Below are 12,336 nucleotides of genomic sequence, written 5' to 3'. Positions count from 1 at the left end.
CCAGCGCGCTGCCCCCGGGTGTCCCCGGCCGGGCGCCCCCGACGGTGGATCTAGCGGCCGCGAGGAGGCGGGCAGCCGCCTCGGCGAGCTCCAGTCCCGGCCCCCGGCCCCGGGCCCGGCTCCGGCATGGATGTGAGGTTCTACCCGGCGGCGGCCGGGGACCCCGCCGGCCTGGACTTCGCGCAGTGCCTGGGGTACTACGGCTATAGCAAGGTGACCGGGCCGGGCCGGGGGGCTGGGGCCGGGGCCACCTCTCCATCCCGGGCGCTCCCGGTGCCCGATCGGCGCCCCTGCACTTTTCTTTCCGATCTTTCCTCGCCATCCACTGCGTTCTCTGTGCGCCTTCGTCTCTGTCCAACTCTCCCTGTCTTTTCTTTCTGTCCCTTCCCACCCACCTTTTTGTCCCTCTGCTCGCTCCCCCTCTGCCCTGCTGGTCCCCCTCCCCCGCTGCGCCAAAGCTAAGCGGAGAGCAGTCCGAGCACTGAGCGGGGACTCGCTAGTGATTCTTTGTTGATGTTATTAGTAAACACGATCACAGCCCTACTGAGTGTGTTGGGGGGTGGGGGGCGAGACACCACGCAGGGGTCCCCATCTCGCGGTCCAGTGATTTTGTCCTCTCCATCCCATCTCACCTCACCCACCAGCTGGTTCCAGGGCGCTCGGGTAAGGGAAGGAACAAACTTTTGAGCGTGCCTCGGTCTGGGGAGCCCGAAGTGGTAGGACCTTGGCAGGTGGCCTTTGCAGCCTTCTCTCGCCTGAGCGCTTTGGTCTCTGACACGAAGGTGCCCGCCTCTGTTCCCCGAGTTAGCGCAAGTGGTTTCTCATCTTTTTGTGGGGGAGTGGGATAGGGCTAAGTTTTTCTTTTCTGGAGATCAGAGTTGCAGTTCCACTCCACGCCCTGGGGTCACCCCACCACCCCGCACCTCCGGCTGCTTCAACTTCTAGGACCAAGCTTTCAGGTGGCTAAGGTGGACCTCGGGCCCAGCCAGTGGGCTTCGCGGACCCAGGGTGTCTGCTGTTCCTGAAGCCCCTAGAGCAGAGGTTTAGCGACAGTATCACCCGGTGGGGGACAATATTCAGAGAAAAAGCCCTCCGCCTTTTGAATATGTTTTTATTTCCCCTCCCCCTGCCCCTCCCTCCCTCAGATCCTAGTTTGTTTATGATTGCTGGAGGAAATAAGAAGCCTGCTGAAAGAAGGTGCTAGAGACAACTAATGAATAAATAGCAGGAAGGGGGGATTGCATCTATAGCGGACAGTTAGCTGTGCTGATGGAGGTCCTGAGTTTTCCTGTTTGTTTACACTCCCTTCCCAACTCCAGTGCTGAAGTTTGCAAAAGACCATCAGGATCTCAGTGGCTCGCCCGGGTGTCATGGTGGGCAGCTCCGCGCCAGGCACTCAGGGACCTCCCAATAACTATAGGACCGAGGGACTTTATTCAGTTTTAATCCCGTGGTGGTGGCGGCCATTCAGTCTCCGAATTCCGAGGTAACTAACCCATTAAGCATTGAAAGCAAAGCAAGAAAAGGCCGAAGGCTGTGTAGTCAGAGTTAAGGATCGGTTTCTGTCTTCCGATTTTGGATTTACTCAGGTTATTAAATGCTTTAAAAAGTCCCCTATGTATGCTCAGTCAGGGACTTAGGCAGCCTAATTAAGTATGTAGCGTTTCTGAGAATCCACCTAATTGTCCCGGTGAGGTATTGCTTATGTTCTCACAGCTCAGCCAGTGTATGCAAGCCTCCTGTAAACTGGGCATGCTCTTATTTTTGGAAGCCATTACCTTGGCTAATGCACTGCTTCTTTCTCTGATTTAAGATCAGCAACACTCGAATGACACCAAAATAGAAACCTATTGTACTAATCCAGTCACTGCGATCCGTGGCAAATCTCTGTTCACTAGGATCCCAAGGGTTCTTAAGGGGCCAGAGGAAATTGGGGGTGTTTTGTGCACATCTTTTATTTTCTGAGAAAGGTTATTTTGAGTCTATTTAAATTCAGAACACTTATTTCAGGGAGGGTATATAAAGCCTGAAATCAGTCAATATTTATCAAGATGTCTGTTCAACTTGAGGAGTGTGGATGTGAGCTGCTTTGGAGTCATTTTCTTAATCTTGTGATAGGCCTGAAATAGCTTGCTGGCTTGGTAATTCAGCAATCTGATGATCGGAAGTGCTGTGGGGACTCAACTTATAAAAGTTGGATACAGCACTTAGCATCAACTTGATGCTAAGGCATGCTGTTTCTACCTGCATTCAGGTAAAAATGGGACGATCTTTAAGCCACCGTGTTATATTTTCTTACTTCCAAGAGTATAAAAACCCAGTTTTATTCCCCGTAATTTATCTTTGTGCAGGGCGTGTAATAGAAGAGGAAGTATTAACTTTATGAGCAGCAAGAGCTAATTAAAGGTTTACAACATTTTGTACCACGTCTAGCTTGTGTGTCTGAATTAGTACTTGTTCAGTGCAGAATTATATTGAAGATGTAAAATTCAGCATACAAAGACGTGCATTTGTTTCATTCGAAAGTACCTGGAGTCATGAATCTCTTAAGGCCGGACTTTTGAAGACTTGGATTATATTTTTGAATGGGAAATGATGGATTTCCAAAAAGTATGTTTCTGCCTTTTCTTGTTTTAATGACTATCTGGGAAACTTCAGAAGGAACCGAACTATCAACTCCAGGCTTAACAAGTGAAATGTTAGCACTTATCTTTACATTTATTTACAAACCATGAATAATAGGGTTTCATTCATTTCTCTTTTTAACAAATGACCAGAGACCTTTGTATAACTTATATGTGAGTGTATTATCTTTACATTCTGTGAGTATGTGGATCCTTTTTAAATGTCATTGCTCATGAAAGTGTGCTGTCTATGAAGGGTGGATGAAAGAGTTTTGAGGGTTCAAAAGTCATTGCAAGTAGGAAAATAACTTCAAATAAAATATAGCTAGGATCATTAAAATCAGTTAATAATTCATGAATCAACTACTGATGTATAAACTTAAAGTCATCTCTATTTTCTAAGGACTAATTTCCATTTTAATTTCTATCCGCTTTTTGAACATTTTTTTAATCATGTGACTATCTAATTGAACTTGAATCTATAGTTTAAAAAAGTAAAAAGTCATTATGTTATTCAACTGAGTTGGTGACCTATTGACTCTAATCTGGAGTTTTTACCCTGAATTCAGGCCCTTTTATTTACCCGGAAGAAAATAAGACATAAACTATCAATTGAAATAAAGTTCCTAGAACTCTACCATCCCAAAATAAGAGAATGTATTTAATCTGGGTATCCTAAGAGTGGTAAAATCATACAGCAGGTTAATAGTGAACTTGGGCTAACCCCTGCTAGCATTGTCTGCATATTAGTGGTTTTTTTTCTTTCAAAATATGGCTGTTGACTTTCTACATTTATGGAAATTCATCCTACGTTCTTCTTGTTCCCTCACTCCTAACCCTTACTTTCTAATTATCATGTGTTTTATTTATTGATCACTGTACTTAAGTGAGACATTCTGATGTTCATCCTTTGCTTCCGTCTCATTGGGCCTCTACCTTGGCGAGTCTGAAGGGTAAGGGAGACTGAAGTCTGATTTGTTATTTGTCCATCCTCTTGGGGACTGAGCTTCACAGTGAAAATATATTTAAGAGTGGACTTTAATGGAAATTTCCTAGATCAGCATCTTATACTGTCATGAGAATTAGTTGCTTCTAACATCTAGAGTATGGGGCTATTGAAATTTGAAAACAGATTGCGTTTTTTCCATTTCCTTCCAGGATAAGTCTTTAAATAAGATATTAAGGCCATATTATGGAAAGAAATAGGTTTTTTAAAGCGTTCCTAGCAGAGATCAGACTCTCAGAGGTTTGTAAGGACAGGTAGTGAACCTGCATGAGGACAGGGCTTGTGGCCCAGCAGCAAACACTATCATTCAAAGGAGCAGGCTTGCTCAGCATCAGCATGCTGTTACCATGCCAATATTTTGGCCCTGTACATCCATGTTTTGCAGTTCTCTTTTCAAGAGAATGATAATCTTGATTTTTATGTGAAACACCCTGATTTTAAAAGTTAACAGCGAACTGAATAATTAACATCACTAAGTGGGAACCACAACACATGCTTTTGTATTGCTTGGTGACTTTGCACTTACACAATTTCATAAGCAGATGAAGATTCAAGAATAGGTTTTTCAATAAGTCTTTTATGGCTAATGGTCATCTATGTGGGGTGTTTTACTCCTGGGTCCAACTATGTGATTAGTATAATGGTTGGAGTAGACTTGGGCAAAGACCTGGATATTGTGATAGTTGTAAAGTAGACTAGACTTAGGGCAGAATGCAAGTTAGAAGGGTCTTCTTAGAACTTTGGTAAGTTCTAACTACTCTTGGTCTGGGCTACCTTCTACATCATATCAAACATTAACATATTCCATATCTCCCATTTCATATGGTATGATAATATAGCTGAGTTGATATTGATCAGGTGACCTATGTATACATTTTGTTGCTTGATTCATCCCCATATCCCCCACATTTTAAGCTGTCCGACCTATAGTGACTAAGGGGTAAGGAAGCCCAGTGGTTACTAACTAGAGGCCTACACACTCTCCATTTCGTTACTTCAAGTAGGGGAATGTTGAACTGAGCCCTATGCTCAGTAGAGACAAGCATGTAGTTAGCCAGAGAAAATTAATTTGAGTAATTTTAGATGAAGCCAGTGGATTTAATGCGGTCACAATGTTCAAAGAACATGTTGCTATTTCAAGAACTTTCTCCTTTAGGCTGAAGTCACTTGAAGAGTTACTTTATTTAGTCAGCACAGTATTTAAAAACCCTCAATTAGTTGTCTGTATTTAAAAAATCTTCGCACACAAATCTGGATTCCAGCTTTTTTGAAGAAATAGTCACAGATTCATTAACACCGAGCCTCTGACCACACATCCGCTGGGAGCACTTCTGATGTGCTTCTCTCCCACTGTTCTACCTGGTCCTCTTGTATTCCTTGCAGATACTGGGAAGCTTGGAGCTGGAAAACTTTGATTAAGAAAAGATCAGTCTAAACAAGCAACAAATAATGCAAAAGCCAAGTGAAATAATGTTACTGTTGTTAAACAGTAATTACAGACCAAGTGTAACTCATGGTTTGTAGGGTAGCAGAGGAGATGGTAAAAACGGGCTGTGTGACTGTTTTATGGAGAAGTGATTCTCAAACTTTATCACACACAAGAATCACCTGGGAAGTCTGATATAATGCAGACTTTGGACTTTACTCCTAGAGAATCTGATTCATAGAATCAGAGCCCCACCTGGGTCGGGTACCCAGATGATGCCCAGGTTGTCAGACTAAAGACTAGGTTTGAGTGTCATGGTCCAGAAGGCCTTCCATAGTAAGTTAGAGTCTGTTCTTTGTAAGTGTGTCAGTTAGAATGTTTTGTGCTACAGATAGTAGATAATAATCAACACCAACACACAGGGGTATAAACCACAGAAGCATGTTTAATTACAAGGACATCTTAGGGAGGCAATCTCAGCCTTTTCGGGTGGCTCAATCCTGTCTTCAAATACTGTCCTTCGGCTTTCTTCTTATTGTGCCAGCTGTGAAGTTCCAGCAGTTTCCTTACTAGTTCCAAGTTGCTGTTATACTGTTGGGCATTGTATCTTCACAGGATGATGGTGTGGGCACCATAGCCAAAGCTTTCCCTCTATGCTCTCCTTTATCGTGTTGATCATCGGGAGGTAATAAGGCCACCCTAGGACGCTTACTGGCAGAGAGGAAAGAGAGTGCTTGATGTGTTTAGCCCAATTCTATGTCTTTAGGGGATGGGAACTGCCATGTGAGCACAGTTAATATAACGCTCTGTCAGTAAGGAAAAAGGTTGCAAAGACCAACCCCTGTCTCTTAGTGACTGGAGTGGCACAGGGTTTGGCTAGAGCTAAGGAAACCATGTAGGATGCCATGACCCAGTCAATGTGAGGCAGAGAATTTGAACCTAGGAGTGTGTGCGTGGCTGAAGGTGGGGGGCAGGCATGAAAGAGGACATCTCTGGGAAAGGAGAAAGCAGAGACAGAAGCTGGTATTTCAACTTGGAGCCTGGACAGATGGGAAAACGTTAGGTGGGAGCAGAGGTCAGCTGAGAAGCTAGTTTTGAAGGAAAGATAAAGCTGACTATTTCGGTGGAAGTATTTACTGGGACTCAGGAGAGCTTAGGGGCTGGAGGGATAGGTTAGCACTTAAGACTGAGCACTGCTCTTCAGAGGACCTGAGTTTAGTCCCCAGCACCCATGTTGAGCAGTTTACAACCTCCTGTAGCTTTAGCTCCAGGAAGACCCGTTCCCTCTGGCCTCCAAGGGCACTTTTTTCACGTGCGCATATCCCTCCCACATACACACATTAAAAATAATAAAAATAAATTTTGGTTGTTAACTTGAGCCTTTAACGGTTGAGTTATCCCTCCATCCCTAAAAATAAATCTTTGAAGAGGGTTCAGAGCTGAGGGGCCAAAGCTGGAGTCCTCCCGTATGCACTAAAGGGGTAGAAATGACTTGGTGTCGTCCAGTGTTGGAAGACACGAGATGGAAAGATATGCTCTTGGCCTTGAGGGCTGGTGAGTTTTAATTCAACTCTTCAGTTACTGAGGCTGTCATTTAGGAAGTAATGTGCAGAATTAAGTTTATTTGAAAATCTTCCCAATTTAATTTCTAAAAATACCCCATGTATGTATATGTGTATGTATGTATGTATTTGTGTACATGTGGGCATCATTGTGTACATATGGAAGTCAGATGACAACTTTTGGGAGTTGGTTTTCTCCTTCAACTGTGTAGGTCCTGGATATTGAACTCAGGCAGGTCATCAGATGACACATCCTTATTCTTTTAACAGTTATTTGGAAGGAAATATCCTTAAATAGTTATTATTAATTAGGGATGATGCAAATTCTGCAAATGATGGCAGTAATTTAAAACCGTATCAGCCACTTATGAATGAAAACATTTCATTTTTTTAAATGAAAGAGGTCTAATTTTATGTTAGATTTCTGTGAGGTGTTAATGGTACTCTAAGTGTCTTAGAGAATGTGTTTCAAGTATGGTTAATAAGGAGGGGCAGGCTTTTTACTAAGTATGCTTATAAATTCAATTATGTTTTAAAGGTATATTTGGGTCACTTAAAAAAGAAGCAAAAATCACATTTAGAAATAAATAATAGAGGCTTTTATTCAAGGTATGCAGCAGCTTCTGACAGGCTTCATCCTCTCCTGGGGCGGCAGATCATTTCATTTTCTTTGTTTTCTAGGTTGGTGTCCTTAATCTCTTCTGTAGGGAAACCATGTTCTCTTAAATATGTTTCATGCTTGTACAAGACACGTTGGCTACTGGAAAATGGTCCTTAATCTTAATTTAATTGTGCTTTGCTTATTAAAGAAGACTTTGAATGTCTTGATAATCCAGAGATTAAGTCAGTCGACTGGCCAGTATCAAACCACGCTTGGATTTTACTCTACGTGCTTCAGAACATGGACTCATTTTAAAACATTTTTAAAAATGTTTTATTTATTATTTTTATTTTATGTGTATGAGTATATTACTTGCATATATGTAAGTGCACTCATGTCTTGCAATGCCTGTGGAGGTCAGAAGAGGGTGTCAGATCCTCTGGAACTGGCATTATGTACCGTTGTTAGCTGTCATGTAGGTGCTGGGAATCGAAGCTGGGTCCTCTGCAAGAGCAACCACAGTGCTCTTAACCTCTGAGACATCACTCCAGTCCCTCATTTTTGAGAGGTTCTAGATCTTAAACTAGGCCCTTCTATTTCAAATGTGGCCAGTTTAATGTGGCCCCATCTCTATCAACTCAGTTGTTTATATGGGAGAATTGTATTAAAGATGATGATGGGAGTAACTTCTCAAGTTCATCTTAAACTGATTTAGAGTAAGTATACCATAATGTGAGATTGCCATACCAGTTCCTGTAGCTAATTTGTAGTGAGCAAGGGATTTCCTGTAGAATAAAGAAGTCCTACAGTTTCTTTAAAAATCTTGTGGGCATAGGAAGAAGTAGCGGGGATTTAAAATGCTGAGCTGGCTTGAAAACTTTAATGGTACGTGTGTGCTTGGTTGGAAGTTGTTTTCCTGGAGGAAAAGCATGCAGCAAATCTAGAAATACTGAATGGTTAAGAAATATGCTCGATGGATCTCTGCCACTGCCCCTTCGTGTTTGCTTCTTTAATAAAAAAACTTTCAGGTATCGTTTGACTTATTAAAAATCCTAGGGAAAAATTTTAATAGAGAAGTAGTTAAAATAATTGTATTAGTTAAAAATGCTTTGGGTAGCACAGTACTGTCAGGTGAAAGAGCTCATGAGGGCTGTCAGACTTGGAACAGATAAATGTGTAGTGTGATTTTTAGAGAAGAGAAAATAGAATTCCAGGTGAGATTTGCTACATGATCATAAAACCCAAGCCAAAGTCCCTTTAGAGGCCTGCACAGGATGACCCCACAGGGCAGTCTATGGAGATATATTCTTACGTTTCTGAGGTGGGAGATGTAGTTTTTTAAGACCAAATTGGAGGGCTGTAGACTATCTGGTGAAAGATCCCAGCGTTCATTTAGTAGGCTAATAGAGTGGACGTATATGTGTATGTATGTCCGGGAACATGTATGTGTGTATACGTGTATGTGTTTATAGACCTATATATATGTGTGTTTATAGACTCATATGCGTGTGGTTGTAGGCAGAGGATGAAATATGAAGGAGGGCTAATGAGAAGATATCTTTAAGGCAGCGACTGAGAATGTCTGGGGAGAGAGTGGGGAGAGTGTGAGCCTGAAAGAGTGCTATTGAGTCGTGGGCAGTGGGTCATCTAATTAGAAACCTGGTAGGAGATAGAGGAGCAAATAGTCGTGGGCAGTGGGTCATCTAATTAGAAACGTGGTAGGAGATAGAAGAGCAAATAGTGGTGGGTTCTGGGCACTGATTGACAAGCCTGGGACCTGTCCCCATCCGCTTCTGTCTTATCTCTTCTCCTCATCCCTTTCTTCTTGTGCCTCAACCATGTCAACCTTCATCCCCTCTTTCTGTGCTTGCTGTTTCCTCTCTCTGGAAACTTTTTCCCACAGAGTTTCACTTTATTGGCCATCCTTAGCCCAAATAGCACCTTCCAATACGGCCTAACTACCTGATAATGCACCAGTATCTGAAATATCCCTGTCCCTAGCCCTCCAGTGTGATCGCCTTACCCAAGTAATTCTATATATTTTATTCCCAGTGAGTAACTAACCATCTGAATTATCATTTATTCTGGTTTATCTCTTTCCACTGAGTTATGAACTCCATAAGGGTAGAGATTGTGTCCAGAACAGTGCTTGGTACCCTAAAAAAAATATGATAAGGCATGAAAAATCTATGTGTAAAAGTACTGTTGAGCAGATCTGGTTGTGCTTAGTCTTTGAATATACATGTATTGGACCTCCCACATGCTAGTGACACTTTTAGGCAGTGGGCCCGTAGTTGAAAAGCACCACTTATCCTGTTTTTAAGATGGCAGCCTGCAATTGTCAGGCTCTTCTTCAAAGGCTCTAATTTCAAATCTTATTTCTAATTTTCTGTGTCGTTATATATTTTGAGCATGTGGCAGAAACAGAGCAGTGGATATGAAGGTGGCTTGGGCATGGATCTTGCTTACATATGAGTGAGAAACAAGCGCGATGGAGAGAGGAGGCTTTGGAGGAGCTGATTGTAATCCAAATATTTAAGTTGGCCAAGAAATGGTCTAGAAAAAGGGCGACCTCAGTGCAGGCCTCTGAAAGAGGAGTTCAGTCAGGATTCAACTTACACGTTACACGTTCCAGAAAAATCAAAGGACACAAACAAAACTTGTGTAGCGATAGCTTCAATGAGGTAAATTATTCATTTCTCTTTTCTGCCATCAAATCTAGAAGGAAGCAGCCCAGGGTGGCTCTGGGCCTTCCTGAACACTAGCTAGGATGTGAGTATCTTCATGGTTCAAGGTTGAGTTAGTTACCAGCGGTCAGACCAGCAGGAGGGAGGAGATCAAAGGTAAAGGGAGGTTGGAAAAGCTGCTACATTGTGCTGCACTTACAGCACACCATACTGTATTTATAGCTCACTGACCAAATTCAGTCATGTGCTCTCAGCCATGATTATTAGTTCCCAGAACATACTGTCTGTGTTGCAGCTGGCCATGTACACAGGCTAAACATCCCATTACTGTGGGAGAAGGAGTGGATAGGAAGCAAGCAGACTTCAGTAGGTGTGGTGAGTGAGTTATGGGGGAAGGTCCAAGAGACGCTCTTGCGCCTTTCCAAGGTGAGATTGAAGATAGTGGTCCATTTTTCTAAAGATGAGTTTTTGCAGTGATTTACTTCTTCGATGATCCTTTAGTGAGAGGGATGCACAGCTAAGATTGACATCTTTTTAGTTCTTTTTTCAGTTTGGGGTTTTATTTTGGGCCTGCTTAAAATATCCAGTCATTTATCTTCTTCTTTACAGGAACTGAAAAATCGTTATGCCCTAATTTTAATTGATTACCTATATTTGAGGTCCACGTTCCTTTTCTTTTCAAAATACATCTTTAAGGTCTATAGCAGTTTCTTAAGTCCTAACATAGGTGATGAAGCTTTGAGCAGTAGTCCTTTTCTGGTTCACGTTTTTCAAACTAGATTCTATTGCAACTTTTCATCAAACTCAGTTTACTGCCGATTGATTGCTGTATCCATTCAGAACCCTCTTTTCCACAAACCCACAGACCCGATGTCCTTTCGCCGTGCTCAGTCCGTGGGTGCTTTCCTTTGACCTTGATTGTACAACCTTGACCACAGGCTTGAGGACTTGTTAGCTCTCCTGGCTTCTACTCCTTTTCTTTTGGTGTTAGTCTTCAGTGACAGTTTCATTTTTCAACTCCAGGGACACTGAAAATGGTGTCCATTTTCCTACCCAGCAACTCTGAGCACTGCCTGATTCTCCCAGGCCGACCCTGCTGCATAATCCTCTTGTTCGTCTGTTTGTTCTCTGGGCATTTCCCATAATGGAAGTTTGAGTCTTTCCCACTCTTTTCCAGTCCCAGGCAAACCCCGCCTGCCGTTGTTCTTCAGGGCAATTCTGATCATTTGCTTCATGGGGAATTTGATGTTCTCTGCCACAGACCTCCCGCTGGCCATCTCATTGTCTAGGTCTCCCTCCTCTAGACCTGGGGACAAAAGCTCTACTGTTGGGATGAAGCGTTCCAACAGACTTGTGTACCGTTCCTTGACCACTGGACGCTCCCTAGTTCTGCAGATGGTGCCTACCTAGCTTTCCTGTCTTGTTCCTGTCTATGTTGACTGTGTCCATGTGTCTTCTGACCTCCATTACAGAATTTCTAGTCCTCATTTGTTACAAATTTACTTTTGGTTCTCCTACCCACATTACAAAAATCCCTCATATTTTCGTTTATTCCAAATTTTCCCTTAAATAAGTTAACATGAAACTCTGACTACCGCAAATGGAAAACCTCAACTTTGTACATATAGAAGAAAATCCTAAAGATGAACACTAGGAGTATAAACAGTGTTACTGAAATTACAATGGAGACTTTGTTTTCCAAAGCTTTGCTCTCTTGTTTGTTGGAAGGGGAGATTTCTAAGCCTTAGGGAGATATGAAAGATGGACTAAGATGGGCTAGCACCAAATCAAGACTTGGCTTTCATCTGGGGTTGAAAGAATTCAAACCAGAATGACTCTCTCTAGTAAAAACTAAAGGCCCTTCCTATCCCTGACTCTGGACCTTCTGGAGAAGAGTTCTTCTCAAACTTGAGTGTGCTCCTAGTCACTTGAGATAAAATGTAGACAGTATGTCTGAGGTGGGTCTGAGAGTGGGAGTGCTAGTAGGTTCCACAGTGGGGCTGATGAGTAGGTTCAAGTATGCTATAGTTGTGGAGTCCTAGGGAAAGGATATACATATGTACACTTTGCCTGACTCTTGATCCCCCACTTTAATATCTTTTCTCTGAATAATTGTAAACAAGCAGCCTTTACATAGGTTCCCCCCAGACCATCCCAAACACCCTGTGGACCACATCTCTTCTTCCTTAAGTTACTGAAACCATCACTTTCAGTGAGCTCCTGTTGCCACATCAAACTGCCTTCATTCTTAAAAACACGGAATGCCTCTTTGAGGGTGCATAGTATTCTCAGCCCCAGAGTTGCACTCAAATGGCAACTACTTGAAATCTCCTATGTCACCCTGGCCCCTCTGTGTCCCCGTGTCTCCACATTCCTACTTCCTGACATTGTGTGTTTATGCTCCCGATGGCTTTCGCTCTGTCATCTTGC

The 12,336-nt window shown here is 42.8% G+C and overlaps 1 protein-coding gene across 3 annotated transcripts in view; it reads left to right on the top strand.

Moving 5' to 3' along the window:
* Nucleotides 1-12,336, top strand: part of Tox3 (TOX high mobility group box family member 3) — a 102,543-nt gene continuing 90,207 nt past the window's right edge. The window contains exon 1 of one of the 3 annotated variants that reach the window (XM_008834358.2): nt 1-213. In XM_008834358.2, the coding sequence (XP_008832580.1) occupies nt 127-213 (87 nt within the window). In that variant the 5' untranslated portion in view covers nt 1-126. The remainder of the gene's footprint in view (nt 214-12,336) is intronic. The other 2 variants (XM_008834359.2, XM_029564149.1) reach the window with 2 other exon arrangements.

The sequence above is a fragment of the Nannospalax galili genome, unplaced genomic scaffold, assembly GCF_000622305.1.
Source record: "Nannospalax galili isolate Female #2095 unplaced genomic scaffold, S.galili_v1.0 scaffold897, whole genome shotgun sequence".
NCBI classification, from domain to species: domain Eukaryota; kingdom Metazoa; phylum Chordata; class Mammalia; order Rodentia; family Spalacidae; genus Nannospalax; species Nannospalax galili.
This window is presented reverse-complemented; position numbering and strand designations above follow the sequence as displayed.